Source organism: Hyaena hyaena, unplaced genomic scaffold, assembly GCF_003009895.1.
Source record: "Hyaena hyaena isolate Hyena2069 unplaced genomic scaffold, ASM300989v1 scaffold_103, whole genome shotgun sequence".
Taxonomy (NCBI): Eukaryota; Metazoa; Chordata; class Mammalia; order Carnivora; family Hyaenidae; genus Hyaena; species Hyaena hyaena.
The window spans coordinates 1,840,418-1,864,659 of record NW_024080735.1 but is presented as its reverse complement, the minus strand read 5'-3'; the positions used below and the strand labels follow the sequence as shown (position 1 = coordinate 1,864,659).

General features: G+C 38.6%; 1 protein-coding gene across 1 annotated transcript in view; it reads right to left on the bottom strand.

Annotated features, from left to right (window-relative positions):
* The window catches only part of DNAH14 (dynein axonemal heavy chain 14), a 293,617-nt gene that overhangs the window by 229,481 nt on the left and 39,894 nt on the right, over positions 1 to 24,242 (bottom strand). Inside the window, exons 10-11 of the mRNA XM_039235797.1 lie at positions 20,326 to 20,576; positions 14,488 to 14,617 (exon numbers count right to left, since the gene is read on the bottom strand). Coding sequence (XP_039091728.1) covers positions 14,488 to 14,617; positions 20,326 to 20,576 — 381 coding nt within the window. The remainder of the gene's footprint in view (positions 1 to 14,487; positions 14,618 to 20,325; positions 20,577 to 24,242) is intronic.

Here is a 24,242-nt window from a genome sequence, read left to right as displayed (position 1 = left end):
AGCTGAAACACCAAAACCCAGCTATATTCGACAGTATGCAATGGACCGGGGGCCTCCCCGCCTTGGCCCCAGGTTCTCTCTTGAGTGTGAAATCCAGATTTCCAATATCTTAATAGAAATATTTTCATCTGCTTACCCATGGGTACCCCTGACTCAACACATCCCAAAGTAAAAAAATTATGCATCATTTCTTGAACTGGATCTTAGCACAAACTCAAGAAGTCGACACCACAACTTTAACACAGGCAAAAGTAGGAGTGAACCAATGTCAAATACTAGATGGCAGAGTGGGCTGTGGGGCATAAGTGGAACCAGGGATGGAAAGGAGTTATGCCAGGATCGCAAGGCTGCCTACACCAAATTCAATCATGAGCAAACTGGAAAATCAGAATCAGTGTTGAATTAAAAAAAATATATCAAAATTAAGACTTTCTTATGAAAGATCTATACCTAACGTTAACAGAAAGGGACAAAGTTAAGAGGTAGTATTTACAAAATCTAAAGTCAACAAAGAATCAGTATCTATAATATACAATGAAGTCCAAAAACTCAGTAATAAATCCAATAGAAAAAAAATATTCAAAAAGTATCAATATGCATTTCAAAGAGGGACAAGTAGTTAGTACGAATGGGGAACCTCACTGGTGAAGAAAGAGGTAGAAACAGTGAGATGTCACTTACACATCACACTGGCAAGAATTGAAAAGTCCACAGGATACACAGTAAAAGGCTGCTTATCACAGTCTTACTAGTGTAACAGACACCTGGAAGTAGCAGAGTGGCTATAAAATGGACAGAAAACGTGATGCGTGGGAGCGCCGCACAGTCAGGAACAGTGAGACCTATGTTGGCGTGGGTTTGTGTGTGTGTATATTGTCACAGCCTGGGTTCCCTGGGCAGCCAGCCTGAGACAGGCCGGAGATTACTGAGGAACATGCCTGTGGTCAAGTGCGGGAGGGAGAGAAAGGAAGCAGGTGGGTGGAGGGAAGGTCGAGCTGTGATACAGGCGGATGGATGGGCCCAGCCAGGCCGCGGGGGCTCTGGTGCTTGAATGGCCCCGCAGAGTTGTCCAGAGAGGGACTAAGATGCTGTGCCTTTCTACCCTGTGACAAATGTCCGAGGCATGTGGGCCACCCCAAAAAGGGCACGACCTTGAACGAGGGGGCTGCACTTGAAGCAGTCTCTGAAAAAGCGGACAGCTAAGGGCTATGTGCTGACAACAGCCCCAGCAGCTGGGCAACACGTCCCACAGTGTGGGGATTCCTGGAACAATCCCATGAGATCGGGGCCCACATCCACCAGGACGAGAGCCGGGTCTTGCCAACGTAGTGCTGAGTGAGAAAACGCACAGGGGCAGCACAGCCCCATGACGCCATGGAAACTCGGCGCGTGTGTGTCCCGTCAACCGGTAACACGTTACAAAACAATCCACTGTGAACTATGGAGGGGGGATGGAATACCTTCCCATGAGTCCTCACGAGGGACTCATCCATACAGATGGGGAAAAGGGAGAAAAGTAGAGCCAACAGGCGACCTTGAAAGAACTGATGAAAACAGTGTGCCGTGAACTAGAAGGCTGATCAACGCAACATATCTGATCTCCTCAAAAATACACTATAAGATGCAATATGGCGGAGAAGTAGGGAGCTCTGTGCATTTCACTCGCCCCCATCTCTCAAACAGAGAAGGCCTGAAGCCGGAGGACACTGAACCGCAGGAGTTTGGGAAGAAAAGAACAGAGTCCACTAAGAAGACAGCCTCCTAAGTGTGTTGAGTCCAAACTGGGGAAGATAAAAACGGGCCGGGACCGGAGACAGCAGATGGAGGTAAGGGAACCCCCTTCATGGGGAGCCGTGGAGGGTCGAGGGGAAGAGAAAGAGTGGCTGCTCATAGATCTATCCCTGGAGAAGAGAAAAACCTCGGCTGGGGGTGGAGAAGATCCTGTTTCTAGCTGTGGCGCTGACTCTGGGCTGGGTCCCCTGGTCCCAGGCGGCGCCAGGAGAAACTGTGCTGCTGTGCTCCCAGCTCGATCCCGGCTGGGTTATATTTCGGGCAGTTTCAATGGGGCGCATAGACTAAGACCTGGAAACAAGGCTGTGCTTGGGACATAGAACATGGCCCACCTTGGCTACGCCCGCGGCACAGGGAGATGGGACCCAAAAGAGTGATTTGCAGCGCTTGGTTCGAGAGGGACTGGGGCACCGCCATTTCTCTCCCCACAACCACCAAGACGGGACCTTGGTCTCTCTGCCTGGTCATTGTCCAATTTTTCTCCCCGCCCCTGTCATTTTCTTGTATATCCTCTTCCATCAGCACTGCATACACCCTACTATTTATTTGTAGCTGGATATTCTGGTTTTATGCTTTCAGACTGTCCTTTGTCTTTGGTTTTTGTTTTTGTTTTCTTTTTCCCTTTCGGTTTGTTTGTTGGATTGTCTGTGTGTTTGCGTGCCTTTGCTCCCTGTGTATTCGTCTGTCTGTTTCCTTTCCAGGGCTACCTCAAGAAACAAGCCAAAGTACACATAGTTGAGTCACAAATACCACTATGAGTAGGAAAATAAAATAACCAAAGTCCCAACAAGAGACACCAAGAGACACCATTAAAAGAACACTTCCTAGGAGTGCTTGAGTGGCTCAGTTGGTTAAGCGTCCGACTTCAGCTCAGGTCATGATCTCATGGTTCGTGGGTTCAAGCCCTGCAACGGGCTCTGTGCTGACAGCTCGGAGCCTGCTTTGGATTCTGTGTCTCTCTCTCTTCCCCTCCCCTATTCATGCTCTGTTTCTCTCTGTCTCAATAAGAATAATGATATTAATCATTTCTGATAATAAAGAACACTTCCTGAATGGACAGGCCCTGGACAGTCAATGAGCCTTCTTTAATATAGCAGTACTTGCAGGTGCAGACCACATAATAAGCTTTTAAAATTAACAAGAGACAGAAAACTAGCCAAAGTGATGAAACGGAAGAACACTCCTCTAAAGAAATTCCAGGAAGAAGTGACAGCTAAAGAACTGCTCAAAACAGATATAAGCAACAAAACTGAACAAGAATTTAGAACAATAGTCATAAAATTAATTGCTGGGCTTGAAAAAGGCATGGAAGACATCAGAGAAACTATTGCTACAAAGACTATGGAGCATAAAAATAGTTGTGATAAATTAAAAAATGCTATAAATGAGGTTCATAATAAAATGGAGGCGTCCAATGCACAACTGAAGAGGCAGAGAGGAGAATAGGTGAATTAGAAGACACAGTTACAGAAAAAGAGGAAGCCAAGAAAAAGAGATAAACTGATTCTGGAGCACGAAAGGACAATTTGAGAACTGAGTGATACAATCAAACGGAACAATATTCATATCATAGGAATTCCAGAAGAGGAAGAGTAAGGGAAAGACACTGAAGGAGTACTTGAACGAATTACAGCTGAGAATTTCCCCAATCTGGGGAAGGAAACAGACACTGAAATCCAAGAGGCACGGAGAACTCCCCTCAGAGGTAACTTGAATCGATCTTCTGCGTGACATATCACAGTGAAACTGGCAAAATATAAGGACAAAGAGAGAATTCTGAAAACAGCTAGGGATAAAAGAGCTGTAACATACAAAGGGAAACCTATCAGAGTGGTGACAGACCTATCTACTGAAACTTGGCGGGCCAGAAAGGAATGGCAGGAAATCGTCAATGTGATGAACAGAAAAAATATGCAGCCAAGAATCCTCTATCCAGCAAGCCTGCCATTCAGAAGAGAAGGAAAGATAAAGGTCTTCCCAAATAAACAAAAACAGAAAGAATTCATCACCACTAAACCAGCCCTACAAGAAATCCTAAGGGGGACTCTCTAAGGGAAATGTTGCAAGGAACACAAGGTACCAGAGACACCACTACAAGCATGAATCCTATAAAGAACACAATGACTCTACACCCATATTTTTCAATAATAACACTGAATGTAAATGGATTATATGCTCCAATAAAAAGACACAGGGTAGCAGAAAGGATAAAAAAACAAAATCCATCTATTTGCTGTTTGCAAGAGACTCATTTTAGACTGGAAGACAGCTTCAGATTGAAAGTAAGGGAATGGAGAAATATCTATCATGCTACTTTAATTCAAAAGAAAGCTTGAGTAGCTTTACTTATATTAGATAAACTGGACTTTAAAGTAAAGGCAGTAACAATGGATGAAGAAGGGCATTATATAATAATTACAGGGTCTATCCATCAGGAAGAACTAACAATTATAAATGTCGCACCGAATACAGGACCACCGAATACAGGAGCACCGAATACAGGTGCACCCAAATACATAAAACAATTAATCACAAACAGAAACGATCTTATGGATAAGAATGTGCTAATAGCGGGGACTGTAATACTCCACTTACAGCAATGGATAGATCAACTAGACAGAAAATCACTAAAGAGACAATGGACTTGAAAGACACATTGGACCAGATGGATTTGATAGATAGATTTAGAACTCTACATCCTGAGGCTATGGAATTCACTTTCTTCTCAAGTGTGCATGGCACATTCTCCAAGATAGATCACATACTGGGTCATAAAGCAGCCCTCAATAAATATAAAAGAATTGAGATCATACCATGCACACTTTCAGATCACAATGCTATGAAACTTGAAATCAATCACAGGAAGAAGTCATGAAAACCTCCAAAAATATGGAGGTTAAAGAACACCCTACTAAAGAACAAATGAACCAATCAGGCAATTAGAGAAGAAATTTTTAAAAATCTATGGAAACAAATGAAAATGAAAATACAACAGTCCAAACTCTTTGGGATGTGGCAAAGGCAGTTCTAAGAGGAAAGTACATTGCACTTCTCACCTATTTCAAGAAATTAGAAAAATCATACCTAAAGGAACTAGAAGAAGAGCAACAAGAACACCCCAAACCCAGTAAAAGAAGAGAAATAATAAAAATCAGGGCAGAAATAACCAATATAGAATCCCAAAAAAAAAAAAAAAACCAATTGAACAGATCAATGAAACCAAGAGTTGATTTTTTGAAAAAATAAATAAAATTGATAAACCTCTAGCCAGACTTCTCAAAAAGAAAAGAGAGTGCACCCAAGTAGACAAAATCAAGACAAAATCAAGAATGAAAATGGATTCATTACAACCAATACCTCAGAAATACAAGCAATTATCAGGGAATACTATGAAAAATTATATGCCAACAAACTGGACAACTTAGAAGAAATAGACAAATTACTGAACACACACACTATCAAAATTCAAATGGGAAGAGACAGAAAATCTGAATAGACCTATAACTAGTAATTGAATTGAACTGAATTGAAGAAATTGAATCAGTTATCAAAAATCTCCCAAAAAATAAGAGCCCTGGGCCAGATGGCTTCCCTGAGGAATTCTACCAGACATTTAAATCATATTTAATACCCATTCTTCTCAAGCTATTCCAAAAAAATAGAAATTGAAGGAAAACGCCCAGACTCATTCTACGAAGCCAAAGTCACTTTGATTCCCAAGCCAGACAGAGACCCAGCAAAAAAATGAGAACTAAAGGCCAATATCCTTGATGAATACGGATGCAAAAATCCTCAACAAGATACTTGCAAATCGAATCCAACAGCACATAAAAAGAATTATCCACCATGATCAAGTGGGATTCATTACTGCGTTACAAGGCTGGTTCAATATTTGCAAATCAATCACTGTGATACATCACGTTAACAAAAGAAAAGATAAAAACCATATGATCCTGTCGATAGATGCAGAAAAATCATTTGACAAAATACAGCATCCCTTCTTCATAAGGACCCTCGAGAAAGATGGGATAGATGGAATTTACCTAAACATCATAAAAGCCAGCTATGAGAAGCCCTCAGCTAACATCATCCTCAATGGGGAAGAACTGAGAGCTTTCCCCCTGAGATCAGGAACACGACAGGGATGTCCACTCTCACCACTGTTGTTTAACATAGTGTTGGAAGTCCTAGCATCAGCCATCAGACAACAATATGAAATAAAAGGCATCAGAATGAGCAAAGAAGTCAAACTTTCACTTTTCTCAGATGACATGATACTCTACATAGAAAACCTGACAGACTCCACCAGAAGCCTACTAGAACTGATTCATAAATTCAGCAAAGTTGAAGGGTACAAAGTCAATGTACAGAAACCAGTTTCATTTTTATACACCAATAGTGAAGCAACGGAAAGAGAAATCAAGAAGCTGATCCCATTCACAATTGCACAAAAAACCATAAAATACCTACGAATAAACCTAACCAAAGATATGAGATCTGTATGATGAAAACTATAGAAAACTTATGAAGGAAATTGAAGAAGACACAGAGAAATGGAAAATTCCATGCTCATGGATTGGAAGAATAAATATTGTTAAAATGTCATTACTACCCAAAGCAATCTACACCTTCAATGCAATTCCAATCAAAATTGCACCAGCATTCTTCTCAAAGCTTGAACAAACTATCCTAAAATTTGTACGGAACCACAAAAGACCCTGGATAGCCAAGGTAACATTGAAGAAGAAAACCAAAACGGGAGGCTTCACAATTCCAGACTTTAGCCTCTACTACAAAGCTGTAATCCTCAAGACGGTATGGTATTGGCACAAAAACAGACACATAGACCAACAGAACAGAACTGAGAACTCAGAATTGGACCCAGAAATGTACAGCCAACTAATCTTTGACAAAGCAGGAAAGAGTATCCAATGGAAAAAAAGACAGCCTCTTTAACAGATGCTGCTGGGAGAACTGGACACCAACGTGCAAAAGAATGAAACTAGATGACTTTCTCACACCATACACAAAAATTAAACTCAAAATGGATAAAGGACCTGAACGTGAGACAGGAAACCATCAAAACCGCAGAGGAGAAAGCAGGCAACAACTTCCTTAACCTCAACCACAGCAATTTCTTTCTTGACACATCCCCAAAGGCAGGGGAATCAAGAGCAAAAATGAACTATTGGGACTTCATCAAGATTAAAAGCTTCTGCACAGCAAAGGAAACAATCAATAAAACTAATAGGCAGCTGACAGAATGGGAAAAGATAGTTGCAAATGACATTTCAGATAAAGGGCTAGTATTCAAAATCTGTAAGGAACTCACCAAGCTCCACACCTGAAAAACAAATAATCCAGTGAAGAAATGAGCAGAAGACATGAACAGACACTTCTCCAAAGAGAACATCCAGATGGCCAACAGACACATGAAATGATGCTCAGCATCCCTCATCATCAGGGAAATACAAATCAAAATCACACTGAGATACCATCTCACACCGGTCAGAGTGGCTAAAATGAACAAATCGGTAGACTATAGATGCTGGCGAGGATGTGGAGACACAGGCACCCTCCTACACTGTTGGTGGGAATGTAAACTGATGCAGCCCCTCTGGAGAACAGTGTGGAGGTTCCTCAAAAAATTAACAATAGAACTCTCCTATAACCTAGCAATAGCACTGCTAGGAATTTACCTAAAGGATACAGGAGTGTGGATACATAGGGGCACATGTACCCCAATGTTCATAGCGGCACTTTCAGTAGTAGCCAAATCATGGAAAGAGCCTAAGTGTCCATCAACTGATGAATGGGTCAAGAAGATGTGGTATACTTCTACAATGGAATACTACATGATAATGAGAAAGAATGAAATCTGGCCATGTGTAGCAACATGGATGGAACTTGAGGGTGTTATGCTGAGCGAAATAAGTCAGGCAGAGAAGGATAGATACCATATGTTTGCACGTATAGGAGGATTAGGAGGAACTTAACGGAGGATCATGGGGGAGAAGAAGTGGAAAAATAGTAGGGTGGGGAGGGAGGGAGGCAAACCGTGAGAGACTGTTGAATGCTGAGAACAAACTGAGGGCTGATGGGGGTGGTGGGAAGGGGAAGGGGGGTGATGGGCATGGAGGAGGGCACTTGTGGGGATGAGCATTGGGTGTTATATGGAAACCAACTTGACAATAAACTATTTTAAAAAATGAAGAAGAATTTTGGAAGTATATTTCTAAGACCTATTAAAACAAACTGTTAACAGGAAGTACAAACATCTAGAAAGTGCCAGAAAAATANAGCACTGGGTGTTATATGGAAACCAAGTTGACAATAAACTATGAAAGAAAAAAAATACACTAAAAGAACAGGCAGAAGATACACACAAATTTAGCACACAGTAAGAATAAACTAGAAGGGCGGAAATGGTGGGGGAAAGGGAGAGAGGCAAACCATGAGAGACTCTTGAATGCTGACAAAAACTGAGGACTGATGGATGTGGGGGGGAGGGGGGGATGGGCATGGAGGAGGGCACTTTGGGGATGAGCACTGAGTGTTACGTAGAAACTAATTTGACAATAAACTATTTGTAAAAAAATAAAATAAAATAAAATAAAATAAAAAAAAGAATAAACTAGAAAAGGATAAAGTATTCAACCAGAGGTAGCAGTACATTTGGGGAAAACTAATTTAGCTCTCTCACTAAATGCCAAAATAAATCTGAAGTATTAAAAAAATAATAATTCTTTAAATGTAGAAATTAAACCACAAAATTATGAAAAAATAAACATTTATCTTGTCTTGATATGGGAAATTCTTTTCTGAATATGATGCCAAAGGCAGATACTATAAAGAAAACTGACATGATTTAAAACACAATGTTCTTGAGACGCCTGGGTGGCTCAGTCAGTTGAGCATCCAACTTCGGCTCAGGTCATGATCTCATAGTTCATGGGTTTGAACCCCGTGTCGAACTGGAGCCTGCTTTGGATTCTGTGTCTCCCTCCCTCTGCCCCTTCCCCACTTGCATTCTCTCTCTCAAAAACAATTATTAAAATATAAAAATAAAAAACTACTCTTTTAGAGCAATTTTAGGCTCAGAGAGAAATTGAGTATGAGGCACAGAGATCTATATGTCCTGCCCTCCCTCCTCATATTGTTAAAACCGATAAATCTACATTGAGACATGAATCATCCAAAGCCCATAGTTCACTTTAGGGCTCACTCTTGGTGTGCAAATGTATGATGATACGTGTCCACCAGTGTAGTATCACGCAGAGTAGTATCACCATCCTAAATATCCTCTGTACTTCACCTATTCACCCTTTTCAGTTACTGACTCTTTACAGTGGAATCATCTAGCATGTGGTGTGCAGATCCAGGTCATTGAAGTCACACTGTGTGGAGCCTTCCAGCTTGGCTTCTTCCACTTTGTGAGAAGCAGTGGGGACTCCTCCATGTGGTCACAGCTTGATGGCTCACGTAGCAACACCAAATAATACTCTACTCTCTGGAAGGACTGCAGCTCATCCATCACCATCAGTGTCCATCACTGAGAGACATTGGTTGCTTCCAGATTTTGGCAATTATGAGTAAAGACATCGAGGTGCAGGTTTTCATGTGCACATAGTTTTCATCTCTTTTCGGTAAATGGCGAGGAACACACTGCTGGCTCTTACAGTAAGCGTGTGTTTAGTACTGTAAGAAGCTGCCGAACTCTCCCAGCGTGGCACCACCGCCTTGGATCCTTGCTGGGAGGGAAGCAGATCTCCTGTTGCTCCACACCCTCAGCGGCACTTGGCGGTGTCAGCGATCTGGAGTTTTGCTGTTCTAATATGTATGTAGTGGAGTCCTTGTTCTAATCTGCATTTCTCTGATGACAAATAATGTGGAACACCTTCTCATATGCTTATTTTTCACCTGTATCCTTTCTCTGTTGATGTGTCAGTTAAGGTCTTTGACTCATTGTTTAATTGGGTTATGTTTTCTTACTGTTGAGTTTTAAGAGTTTTTTGTGTATTTTAGAGAACAGTCCTTTAGCACCTATATCTTTTGCAAATATTTCCTCCCAGTCTGTGGCTTGACTTCACTCTCATAACTTTGCATTTTTCAAAGAAGTTTTCTATTTTTATTTATTTATTTTGCAAGAGGGAGAGGGAGAACAAGCAGGGGAAGGGCAGAGAGAGAAGGAGAGAGAGAATCCCAAGCAGAATCCATGCTGTCAGCATAGAGCTCAATGCAGGACTCAAACTCAAGAACCAGGAGATCGTGACCTGAGATTAAACCAAGAGTCAGATGCTTAGCCAACTGAGCTACCCAGGCACCCCAAGAAGTCTTCTGTTTATTAATAAAGTCCAGCTTATCAGTTCTTTCATGGACCATGCCTTCGGTGTTCTGTCTAGTCACTGCCATACTTAAGGTCATCTAGGTTTTTTCTTATATCTCTTTAATTTTGCATTTTACAAATAGGCCTACGATCCACTTTGAGTTAATTCTGTAACAGATGTAAAGTCTGGGTCTAAATTCTTTTTTTGTGTGTGCATACGGACATCCAGTTGTGCCAGCACCATTTACTGAGTACCATCTTTGCTCTACTGTCTTGCTCTTGCTCCTTTGTCAAAGATTAGTCGACTATACAGTAAAATCTTGAATTGTGAGTAACTTGTTCTGCAAACATTCCACATTTCTAATAAATTTTCTAATTTTAACATTTCTAATAAATTTTACCTTGATAAACGAGCGATGTCTTGCAATACAAGTAGTACATGACACCAAACATCACATGATCACAGCTGAGCCAGTGGTTTTTGAAATTTGCTTTGGCAAGTGCTTTGGATTACAAGCATGCTTCTAGAATGAACTATGCTCTCAAACCAAGGTTTTAGTGTATTTATGGGAATCCATTTCTGGGCTCTCTATTCTGTTCTATTTGACTCTTCTATCAGTACCAAACTATCCTGATTATTATAGCCTTATAGTGAGTCATAATGTCAGATAGTGTCAGTCCTCCAACTTCGTGCTCCTTCAGTATGGTATTGGCTACTCTGGGTCTTCTGTCTCTCCATAAAAACTTTGGAATTAGTTTGTCACTATCCACAAAATAGATCCTGGGATTTTGATTGGAATTACATCAAAACTATAGATCAAGCTGGGAAAAGCTGACATCTTGACAATACTGAGTCTTCCCATCCATGAACATGGAATAGCTCTCCATTTCTTTAGTTCTCTTTTGATCTTTCTCATTAGAGTTTTGTAGTTTTCCTCATATAGATACTGTATGTATTTTGTAAGTTTTATACCTAAGTATTTCATTTGGGGAGGTGCTAATGTAAATAGTATTGTTTTCAACTTCAACTTGTTCACTGCAGGCATCTAGGAAAGTGACTGACCTTTTAAAATTAACCCTGTCGTGTAACCTTCCTATAATCACTTATTAGTTACAGATCTTTGTGGAATCTTTTTGATTTTCTACATAGATGATCATGTCATCTGCAAAGGAAGTTTTAGTTATTCCTTCCCAAACAGTATACTTTTTGTTTCCTTTTCTTGTCTTATTGCATTAGCCAGTATTCCCAGTCCAATGTTGAAAAGGGGATATTTTTGCTTTGCTCCTGATCCTAACGGAAAAGCTTCAAGCTTGTTACCACAAAATATAAGGTGAGTTACAGGTTTTTTGGTAAAGATGCTCTGTCAAGTTGAAGAAGTTACCTTCTCTTTCTAGTTTATTGACAATTTTCATCATGAATGGGTGCTATATTTTCTCATATGCTTTTCCTGCATTATATGAGCATGTAACTTTTCTTAGCCTATTGATGTGATGGATTGCATTAACTTTCAAGTGTTGAACTAGCCTTACATACCTGGGATAAATCACACCTGGTGTACAATTCTTTCTATGTTGGATTTTTACATTTGTGTTCATGAGAGATATTTGTAGCTTTCTTGTACTGTCTGGTTTTGGAATTAAAGTAACACTGGTCTCATAGAATAAGTTAGAAACTATTTTATCCTCTGCATTCCTTTGAAAAACACTGTAGAAAATTTATATAATTTATTTCTTAAATGTTTGGTATACTTCACCAGTGAACCCAGGTAGGACAGGTTTTTAATTACTCAAAATAAATCTTCCTCATACTAGAAACACTGTTAACCAAGTGAAAAACAATGATTTAAGATTTATATTTTTGTGACAGAACAAATGGTTATGGTATTTTATAGTTGTATAATCCAGTAAGAAAAAAGAAAAGAGAAAACTCCATCAGAAAAATGGGAAAGAACATCAAAGGGTCATAAAAATGAGAAACACAAATGACTAATAAGCTTAAGAAAAATACCCATTATAAGTAATAAGTAAAAATTAAGACCAGTTAATCTGAGATTTCAGTTATCATTAAGCAACAGCCAGTATAAAATAGGATACATGTAAAAGGCACTCTAATAGAAATTAGCATAACTTTGTCTAAAGATAGATTCTGCAATGCAAATAGAAGACCATAAAAAGGTATATTGTGCTGATTGTTAATCCTAAGGAAAACATTACAACAGTGCAGGGGTGCTGGAGTCACTCAGTCAGTTAAGTAGCTGACTTCAGCTCAGGGCATGAGCTCACCTTTCACAGGTTTGAGCCCTGCATCAGGTTCTGTGCTGACAGCTCAGAGCCTGGAGCCTGCTTTACATTCTCTGTCTCCCTCTCTCTCTGTCCCTCCCCTGATCACGCTCTCTCTCACAAAAATAAATTTAAAAATTAAAAAATAAACAGTGCATATATTTTTATTTAAAAATATTTCTATTATAAAGTGTTCATAAAGACTAGTAGAAGCAACTAAAATAACAATTCCCATAGAGTACAGCCTGGAGCTACAAGACACATAGGATTAAATCTAACCAAAAAACCATACAATATTTTTATGGAAAAATTATAAAGGACATTGAAAAACATTCAAGAAGACTTAAATAGACAATCATGTTGGGAAGATTCAAATCACAAAATATTAGCTCTTCCCATCTTCTAGGCAATTTCTACCAAAATCCAAATAGGGTTTGAATCTAAAATGTATACAGAAGAGCAAATGGCTGAAAACAGAGAAGACACTCCTAGGAAAGGAGAAAACTTATTTCAAAGCTAATACAGTGTGGGATCAGCACACAGGCAAAGGTATCAGCAGGCCAGGGTAACAGGAAAGAGAAGACACATATATGGAAACATATGATAAATGACAGAAACTATGCCTGGGCAATGGCTACTCATATAGAAATAAATGACAATGGGCCCTAATCTATACTACACACAGATGGTAGGACTCAGGATCATAAACTTAATTTCAAACACTAACAAAATAGAGGATTAATAAATTCTATTACACTGAAATTAAGAATTATTGATAATAAAAATTATCATAAGGGAATATAACTATCAAGCCATCTAATAGGAAAGATAATTGCAATATAAATATGAAAAATTCCTACAAAATAATAGAAAAATCTATTTAGCAGATAAATGGGCAAAAGACATAGAAGAAAAAATATGAGTCTCCAATAACATATTTTTAAAAATACATAATTAAGCATGGAGGAGGGCACTTGTGGGGATGAGCACTGGGTATTGTATGGAAACCAACTTGATGGTAAACTACTTAAAAATACATAATTAGACTACTACTAAAAGAAATATAAATTGAAATTGAAAATGTAAACATTTTCCCTTGTTACCAAATCTACCTATTTTTTCTGAAATACGTAAAATATATACATATACAGTGCTATTTAATAAAAATGCTGATTTTGCCAAATAGGAAAATAATCTACTGTATAAAGTTAAATCCCAAGAAAATATTGGGGCGGGGGGGAGGGGGAGACAATTCTCCATGTCACAAAATGATTGGCACCTGGGTGGCTCAGTCAGTTAGGCACCTGACTCTTAATCTGGGCTCAGGTCATGATTTCATGGTTCGTGAGATTAAGCCCTGCATCAGGCCCTGCGCTGATAGCGTGGATCCTGCTTAAGACTCTTGCTCTCCTTCTTTCTCTCTCTGTCCCTCTTCCACTCACATGCACTCTCTCTCCCTTTCAAAATAAAAAAACATTTAAAAAAAAGATTTCCTAATGTAAGTTTTTCTAGGATTCTGTGAAGATTTTCATATTTGGCTTGTGTCATTTTTAAGTTATTAACAAAATTTTTTTTGTTATTTTCTGTTTTCTGTAGAACAGTAAAGAGTTAGAGACAGACAACAGTGAGGATGGAAGGGAATAACTGCTACTTTAGACTGGGCGGCCTTCCCACATCGTTCCTGTGTGAAAGTTGCAAATGGTATCACTCGACACTCCCCTGTCTACCTTTGTGTTTCCTCACAGGACTCATCACTTCGCTACTTGTCTCTCTTGGTGTAGAATAGAAGCTCTGAGAGGTGAGGGAATTTGTTCTGCCCGCTGGTGTGTTTCAGTGCCGAGCTCAGTAACAAGTAAATGTGAAGTCCTCAGTGATGCATTAATGGATGAACCAATTGAGAGAAGTGTCATTATAGCTTTCTACAGTGGGAAGGATGTGTATGCGTGTGTGGTGTGCATCAAATTGTGAATAGTCATACATCACATTTTTAAACAAATCACATTTTTAAATAAATCACGCTTTTAATTACAAAACTTATCATTCATTTTACATTAAAAATCTATGCTTATATTTTTCAAAGACCATTTTACCTCATTAATATCTGCTTCCGTTTTCACTTCTGACTTAAAAACAGTAGTGGCACATAAGTTTGGATTACCAACAAATTCTTCACCATCATTTGCTATCTTTCCAGTGAAAGCAAAGATATTCTTGTGTGTTCTAGAGTAGGAAATAAGAAAAAAAAAGGTTTTTCTAAACTTTTGTATCTTAATATCCAGAACACATAAACAATTAGACAGTTCTCCAAAGAAGATACACAGAAAGTCAATTAAAAAACACACTTAGCATCACTAATCATTAGGGAAATACAAATCAGGGCCAGAATGAGATATAACATCACACCAAACAGGATGGCTACTATTTTCTACAAGAGGAAAATAGTAAGGGTTGGTGAGGACTGGAATCCTGGTGCTTCCTGCTGGGAATCAAAATAGGGCCATTACTGGGGCATCTGGGTGGCTTAGTCGGATAAGCAACCAACTTCGGCTCAGGGCATGATCTTGAGGTCGGTGGGTTTGAGCCCCACATCGGGCTCTGCGCTGATTGCTCAGAGCCTGGAGCGTGCTTTGGGTTCTGTGTCTCCCTCTCTGCTCCTCCCCTGCTCATGCTGTCTCTGTCTCTCAAAAATAAATAAACATTAAAAAAAATAAAATAAAATAGGGCAGTTACTGTGGAAATTACCAGGGAAATTCCCCGAAAAGTTACATGTGGAATTACCATGTGATCCAGCAACTCTACCTCAGGGCATATAAACAGAAGAACTGAAAACATTCGTGATTCAAACAGATATTTACACATCAATGTTTGTAGCAACATCATTCGCAATAGCCAAAAGGTGAAAATGACCCAAATGTCTATGAATTGATGAACAGATAAATAAAATGTAGTATACGCATACAATGGATTGTTATCTAGCCTTAAAAAAGAAATTCTCATACATGCTACAACATGGATGAGGCTTGAAACATTATGCTCAGTGAAACAAGCCAGAAACAATGGAAAAATACTGTATGACTCTGCCAAATGAGGTACCGAGAATAGGGGCAAATTCATAAACAGAAAGTCTCTGCGCTGACAGCATGGAACCTGCGTGGAATTCTCCCCCTCCCTCTCTGCCCTTCCCCTGCTCGTGTGCACGCATGTGTGTGTGCTCTTTCTCTCCCTCCATCTGTCTCTAAAAATAAGCTTTTAAGAAGTGAAGGAGATTTTTATCGAAAAGTAAAGATTTACAAATATAAACTAACAGGGAAATAGAATTTAAATAATTATTATTAGAAAGACGGAGGATTCGTAAACACACCGCAAAGCATAAGAAACACTAAAACAAGGAGGTGAAGGAGGCATTGGGAATTAAGAGCCATTTGACTGAATCAAGAAAAACAGGAAAATAGTGAGAAAAGAGAAAAAAAAGCAAAGTAAAATAAATAACAAGCATAAATAAAATGCGAGGATTAAAAACAAAGCATACAAGTTACTAAATCTAAGTAGGTTCAATTTCCTAATTAAAAGACAGAAACTATCAGACTGAGTTAAAAAGCAACATCAAACCATAATAAGATAAGATCAGTATCTCAATTTAAGGTGAAAAAGGCAGGAAATAAAAACGATTAGGAGTTTATGGCAGCAAGAGAATGGCACAGAACATTTTAAAAAATCTTTCCACATCCCCTCATAAAAATCAGAGAAATAGATAATCTGAATAGGACTACATCTTTAAAGAAATTGAACAAATAATTTGTTAAGTTTTCAAAATAGAATGCCCTAGGCCCAGACAGGCTTCCTTGTGAAGTCTGTCAAAAATATTTAGGGAAGAAATTATACCAATTCATTCTATAGGCCCAGAATTTTCCTGGAACCAAAACCAAAGACATCATAAGAAAACTACAGACTCATATCCTTTATGAATAGAGACACAGAAATGCTTAAGAAAATATTAGCAAACTCAATCTAGATGCCTATACAAAGGATTATATATCATAACTGAGTGGAAACTATCCCAGGAATGCAAGGTTGGTTCAAAATGTACAAAAATGTACATATGCAAGTTGTACAAAAATGCATATATGTAACATAACATAGTATACCATATTAGTAGCATAAAGTAAAGAACACAGGATCAACTGACACAGAAAAACAGCATTTAACAAAATGCAACACTTCATGTAAAAACATTAAACTAACACTATAAGGGAACTTCCTCAACCTGATAAAAAGCACTTGCAAAAAACCTACAGCTAACATACTTAAAGATAAAAAAAAAAAAGAGAGAGACTTAAAGTTTCCCTCTGAGACAAGGAATAAAACAGGAATGTTCACTCTTGCCACTTCTTTTTTTATTTATTTATTTTTTACAAATAGTTTATTGTCAAATTAGTTTCCACATAACACTCAGTGCTCATCCCCACAAGTGTCCTCCTCCATGCCCCCCCCCCCCCCCCCCCCTCTTCCATCAGTCCTCAGTTTTTGTCAGCATTCAAGAGTCTCTCATGATTTGCCTCTCTCCCTTTCCCCCACCATTTCCCCTCTTCTTCTCCCCCTTGTTCCTCCGTCAAGTTCCTCCTAATCCCCCTATACGTGCAAACATATATTTGTCCTTCTCTGCCTGACTTATTTCGCTCAGCATAACACCCTCAAGGTCCATCCATGTTGCTACACATGGCCAGATTTCATTTTTTCTCATTGCCATGTAGTATTCCATGGTATAGATAAACCACATCTTCTTGATCCTCATCTGTTGATGGACACTTAGGCTCTTTCCATGTTTTAGCTATTGTGGAGTCACTCTTGCCACTTTTAATAACACTGTACTGAAAATTCTACCCAGGGCAATCAGACAGCAAAAAGTAATGAAAGATATCAGACTGGGAAAAAAAGAAGTAAAACGATCTCTATTTACAGGTGTTATGATCCTGTACAGAAAATCCTAAGGAGTGAAAACACACACACACACACACACACACACCCCATTAGTACTAATAAATCACTTTGACAAGGTTGCTGGATACAAGATCAATTAGAAAAATCAGCCATATTCAATAAACTAGCAATTAATCCAAAATAAAACTTAAAAATAAATCTGTTTATAATAGCATAAAAAAGAATGAAATACTTCAAAATAAACATAACAAATGAAGTGAGACACATACACTGAAAACTATAAAAGACTACTGAAAGAAATTAGACTACCCATATAAATGGAAAGAGAATCCCACATTCATGGACTGGAAAACTTTATACTGTTAAAATATAAATGCTCCCCACATTTATCTACAGATTCAACACAATCCTCATATAAATTCTAGCTGTTTTGTTTTTAATAAAAATTGGCAATCTTATTCTACAATTCATAGCAAACGCAAGGGACCCAGAATAGTCAAAACAATGTTGAAAAGGAACAATATTATAAAATTCACACTTTCCAATTTCAAAACCTACTACAAAGCAACAGTAGTCAAGACTGTGGCACTGACATAAGGATCGATCTAGAGATCAACTGAACACAATTTAGAGTCCAGATATAAATCCACACGTCTATCATCAACTGATGGTCAAGAGGGCGCCAAATACAAAATGGGTCAAAGATCTAAATGCAGGAGCTAAAATTAAAAATCTTAGAAGAAAACAAAGGTATAATTCTTTGTGACCTTGGATTAGGAAATGATTTCTTATATATGACAGTTAAAGTATAATCAAAGAAAAAATAAATTGGCCTTTTACAAAATTAAGCACTTTTTTATTCCAAAGGATACTATCAAGAAAGTGAAAAGATGATGTATATAGAATGAAAGTTAAGTTTTTGCAAGTAATCTATTATTTGGAAATAATAAGGCTCTTGTATCAAAAATGTATTTAAAAAATTCTTTATAACTTAACAATAAAAAGACGATACAATTTTTTTAATGTTTAATTTTGAGAGAGAGAGAGAGAGAGCATGCGTGGGGGACAGGCAGAGAGCGAGGGAGACACAGAATCCGAAGCAGGCTTCAGGCTCTGAGCTGTCAGCACAGAGCTCGATATAGGGCTCAAACCTGCAAACTGTGAGATCATTCCCTGAGCTGAAGTTAGATGCTTAACTGACTGAGCCACCCAGGGCCCTCAAGACAACACAATTTAAAAATGGACAGGGGCACCTGGGTGGCTCAGTCAGTTAAGCATCTGACTCTTGATTTCAGCTCAGGTCATGATCTCACAGTTTGCGAGTCCAAGCCTCACATCAGGCTCTCCACTGTGAGCACAGAGCCTACTTTGGATCCTCTGTCCCTTCTCTCTGCCCCTCCTCCAAAAGCACTCTCTCAAAAATAAACAAACATTAAAAAATAAAATAAAAATGGAGAAAGGACATGAATAGACACTTTGTCCAAGAAGATACACAAATAGCCAATACTCATAACAAAGGATGCACAATATTAGTCATTATGGAAATACACACCAATACTGTTAAGGAGGTCGATGGAAACAGATTCAGTAATGGTGGCACCACCAGTCTAGCAGGCATTTACTCTAACTATTCTCAAACAACCTTATGATATAGGTATTATTGTTATCTCTAGTTTATAGATGAAGAAACTGAGGTTTAAAGAATGTATACAACCTCTGTTAGCTCACTAGCTAACCTAAGTCACACAATATGTCAGAGGTAAAACAGGGATTAACCAAGGTGGTATGATTCCTAAAATTCATGTACTTGAACCACTACACAAATATTTTTCCTATAATATTACAAAAAAAGTATACAAGGCATGTTGTATTTTTAAAATAAGCTATGAAACAGTACAATGGAAAAAATACATAGAAGAAGTTAGAAGAAATTGTACCAAAACAAGACATTGTATTTAAGTGATGGAACTAGGGTAATTTTTGTTTTCCATATTTTCTATTATATGATGAATTAAATTATATTAAAATATATTAAAACATAAAAATTATGCTCAGGCGCCTGGGTGGCTCAGTTGATTAAGTGTCTGACTTTGGTTCAGGTCATGATCTCACAATTCATGAGTCTGAGCCTCACATTGGGCTGTCTGCTGCCAGCACAGAGCTTGCTTTGGATCCTTTGTCCACCTCCCCTGCTTGTGCTCGATCTCTCTCTCAAAAATAAACATTAAAATAATAATAATAAAATAGATAAGTTCCAAATTAAAAACTTCTCCTAAACACACAAACACGCACATACACTTATACTTGTAGTTTTATGAGAAATAAAATTATAATGTGCTATTACTAAATAATGCTTTTATATGGGTTCAAGTCCTGACACTGACTCAAATCACTTCCATGGCCTTAGACAAATGATTTAATAAGCTCTGATGAATTCCACAATACATCAGAGAAATAATATATTTAAGATTCTTCAAAATTTTATGAATTGATAAAATTTTCACTCTCCAGTTATGATACTAAAACTCTGGTTTGACTTGAAATAATACTGCTAGGTTTTGACAGTATGAACATAAACTATTCTTCAGTCTTAATTCATATTCCATGGTTCACAAAGTACAGCGATAGATTCAGTTACAGAAAACAAGAAAACTGACTTAACAGTAGTATTTAAATAGAAGGTGAAAACATTTTGTTATATTATTGTTAATCTGAATTTCAAATTTTACTGGGCATCATATACTTCAAATGGTAACCTAACCTGTGCAGAATTTGGGAAGGAAGGGAAATTTTCTTAAATTTCATGGACAGCATCAAGGAAGGTATTATCAGATACAAAGTTCAAAAAATTGCAAAAACTGAGCACTTATGATTTACTACAAGGAGAATTTTCAAATTCTAGCTTAAATTATTGGATATCTTTCTGTAAGTTGCAACATATCATATTGTGATCATAAATTCTTTTTACAAGTCAAAAAAGTGTCATTTACTTGATGAGATTTTCATTCTTTTTTTCCCTTGTAAATGGCATTCTAGCAGAATTATTAAATAATTCCAAAAGTAGTGTGACTGCAGTGTTCATCAGCTGACGGACAAGTTCCTGAAATATGTAGTCAACCAGACTCAGAAACCTCAAAATTGTTTCTAATAAACGTCGATATTCAGGCAGCTTGAAATGTGTTGTGTCATCTTCAGAGAGTTTCGACTCAAAGTATTCATCAATTTCTTTCTTTTCTGCCACCTACAATTCAATAAACAATGGAGAAGTGACAGTTTTTGATGTTAATATAGTACGATTTCTAATGTATAGTATTTCCATTAGTCTGAATAACATTGCAACTAAACGTTATTAGGAAGATTTTCAAAAGAAACCTTTATGTTTGCACTGTATATGAAGAGCAGACCTAGAGCGGCCTGTGAAGTTCAGGGTCTCCCTCATAAGCAGACGAGTTTATGGAACACAAACGGGAAGTACATACTGACACTGACCTACGTTTCCTGCACAGAGGGCCCTCCTCAAGGACACGAAGAGCTGCCAATGGGAGAGAGTCGAATCTAAATAAAAAGGGTCCTTGGCAAATGGCAAAAGCACAGTGAGACCCTCCTCCAGGGGATCAGCGTGGGTGTGTGCCAGGTGGGACCTTAGAATGTGGAGTTTTGACACCCAGTCACGTGCCCGAGGTAACGTGCAGGAGCACTGGGCCTCCTGGCAGCTACACAGCTCGGACACAGGGTGAAGGCAGGGATCTGACGGAAGCTGGGGACACAAGAGGGGTGATCGTGTGCTTTTCTGTGAGGGCTTCCTGAAAAGTGGTGGGTGCGAACTCCCCACTCTGGGGACAAGGGTGTGGTGACACCATTTTGCCACTGCCACAAACCCCAGCCCAACAGCACTGATGGACTTCAGCAAGCAGGAGCCACTTACACCAAGCCTCACCCGTGCCCTGCAGGTGTGTCTTTCCTAGGGCAAGTCTGCTAGCTGGGCTTGAGAAAAGGTCTAGAAGACACCAGAGAATCCCTTACTGCAGAGTTAAAAGAACTAACAACCAGTCAGGCCAAAATTAAAAATGCTATAACAGAGACGCAAGCCCAACTTGAATGTAATGCCAATGAGGATGGACATAGCCAAGGGGATGAATTGGTGACATAGAAGGTAAAATTATGGAAAATAATGAAGTTGAAAAGAAGAGGGAAAGAAAGGCACCGGATCACAAATACAGATTTAGGGAAAAAGCATAACAACACGTGAATCATAAAAGTCCCAAAAGAAGGAAGAGAAAAAGAGCCAGAGGGTTTATTTGAGCAAACTATAGCTGAGAACTTCCACAATCCAGGGAATAAAACAGACACTTAAGTCCAAGAAGCACAGAGAACTCCCATCAAATTTAACTAAAGCTGGCCATGGCCAAGATATCATAGTCAAATTCGCAAAACACACAGACAAGGCAAGAATTCTGAAAGCAGCAATGGAAAAAAGCCCTTACGCTACAAGGGAAGACAGATCAGGTTCGCAGCAGACCTATCCACAGACACTTGGCTGGCCAGAAGGGAGTGGCAGGAAATCTTCAATGTGCTGAAGAGGAAAATACGCAGTCAAGAATTCTTTATCCAGCAAGGCTGTCATTCAAAATAGGAGAGATAGTTTCCCAAACAAAACCTAAAGGAGTCTATGACCACTAAATGAGCCCTACAAGAAATATTAAAGGGGGCTCTTTGAGTTGGAAAAAAGACCAAAGGTGACAAAGAGTAGAAAGGAACAGAGAGTATCACCAGAAACACCAACTTTACAGCACTAAATTCATATCTATCAATAATCACTCTGAATGTAAATGGACTAAATGCTCCAATCAAATGACATGGGCATCAGAATGGGTTAAAAAACAAGACCCATCTATATGCTGCTTACAGGAGACTCATTTTAGATCTAAAGATACCTGCAGATAGAAACTGAGGGGATGGAGAACCATCTGTTAGGCTAATGGAAGTCAAAAGAAAGCTGGAGTAGCCATACTTTTATCAGACAAACTAGATTTTAAACCAAAGACTGTAAGAAAGATGGAGAAGGCCATTATATCATAATTAAGAGGTCTATCCATCCAGAAGGTCTAACAATTACAAACATTTATGCCCCAACTTGCAAGCTCCCAAATACATAAGTCAATTAATCACAAGCATAAAGAAACTCATTGATAATAATACCATAATAGTAGGGGACTTCAACACCCCACTTAGGCAATGGGAAGATCATCTAAACAGAAGATCAACAAGGAAACAGTGGCTTTGAATGACACACAGGACTGGATGGCCTTAACGGATATACTCAGAATACTTCCTTCTAAAGCAGCATAATACACATTCTTTTTGAGTGCACTTGGAACATTTTCCAGAGGAGATCAAATACTAGGTCACAAATGAGGCCTCAATGGTACAAAAAGACTGAGATCATACTGTGCATATTTTCACACCACAAACACTATGAAACTTGGAAGTCGACCACAAGAAAAAATGTGAATAGACCACAAATCCTTAAAGGACATCTTAATAAAGGCCGAACTGGTTAACCAAGAAGTTAAAGAACTAAAGTACACAAAAGCAAATGAGTATGAAAACACAACAGTCCAAAACCCTTGGGATACAGCAAAGGCAGTCCTAAGAAGGAAGTACACTGCAATCCAGGCCTTCCTCAGGAAGGAAGAAAGGGGGTGCCTGGGTGGCTCAGTCAGTTAGGCGTCTGATGTTGACTCAGGTCATGATCTCACGGTTTGTGAATTCAAGCCCCGCGTCAGGCTCTGTGCTATTAGCACACGGATCTTCTGTCTCCCTCTCTCTGCCCCTCCCTCGCTTGCTCGCATTCACTTTCTCTCTCTCTCTCTCAAAAAATAAACATTAAAAAAAAAAGAAAGAATACACAACCTAACCTTACACCTCGAAGGAGCTAGAAAAAGGACAAATAAAGCCTGAGGCCAGCAGAAGAAGGGAAATAATAAAGACAAGCAGAAATAAATGATGTAGAAACAAACAAACAAAAAAACAGATCAACAAAACTAAGAGCTGATTCTTCAAAAGAATTAATAAAATTGATAAATCTCCAGCCATATTTATCAAAAAGAAAAGAGAAAGGACCCAAATAATACAACAAATGAAAGAGGACAGATCACAACCAACACCACAGAAATATAAACAATTAGAAGAGAATATTATTAAAATTTACATGCCAACAGGGGGTGCCTGGATGGCTCAGTCGGTTAAGCATTACACTAGATTTCAGCTCATGCCATGATCTCACGGTTTGTGAGTTCAAGCCCCACATATGTTCAGCTCTGTGCTGACAGCACAGGGTCTGCTTGGAAATCTCTGTCCCTACCCAACTTGTGCTTTCTCTCTCTCAAAAGAATAGGAAACTTAAAAAAGTTTTAAAAATATATATGCCAACAAACTGGGCAATCTGGAAGAAAAGGGAAAATTCCTAGAAACAAACTACCAAAAATGAAACAGGAAGAAATAGAAAATTTGAACAGACCCATAATAAGCAAAGAAATTGAATTAATAATCAAAAATCTCCCAACAAACAAGAGTCCAGGGCCAGATGGCTTCTCAGGGGAATTCTACCAGATATTTAAAGAAGAGTTAATACTCATTCTTCTCGAACTGTTCCAAAAAACAGAAATGCAAGGAAAACTTCCAAACTCATTTTACAAGGCCAACATTGCCTTGATTCCAAAAACAAAGACCCCACTAAAAAGGAGAATGAACAGATGAATATCCCTGATGAACATGGATGCAGAAATTCTCAACAAGATACTAGCAAATCTAATTCGACAGTATATTAAAATTATTATTCATCATGATCAAGTGGGATTCATTCCTGGGCTACAGGGTTGGTTCAATGTTTGCATATCAGTCAACC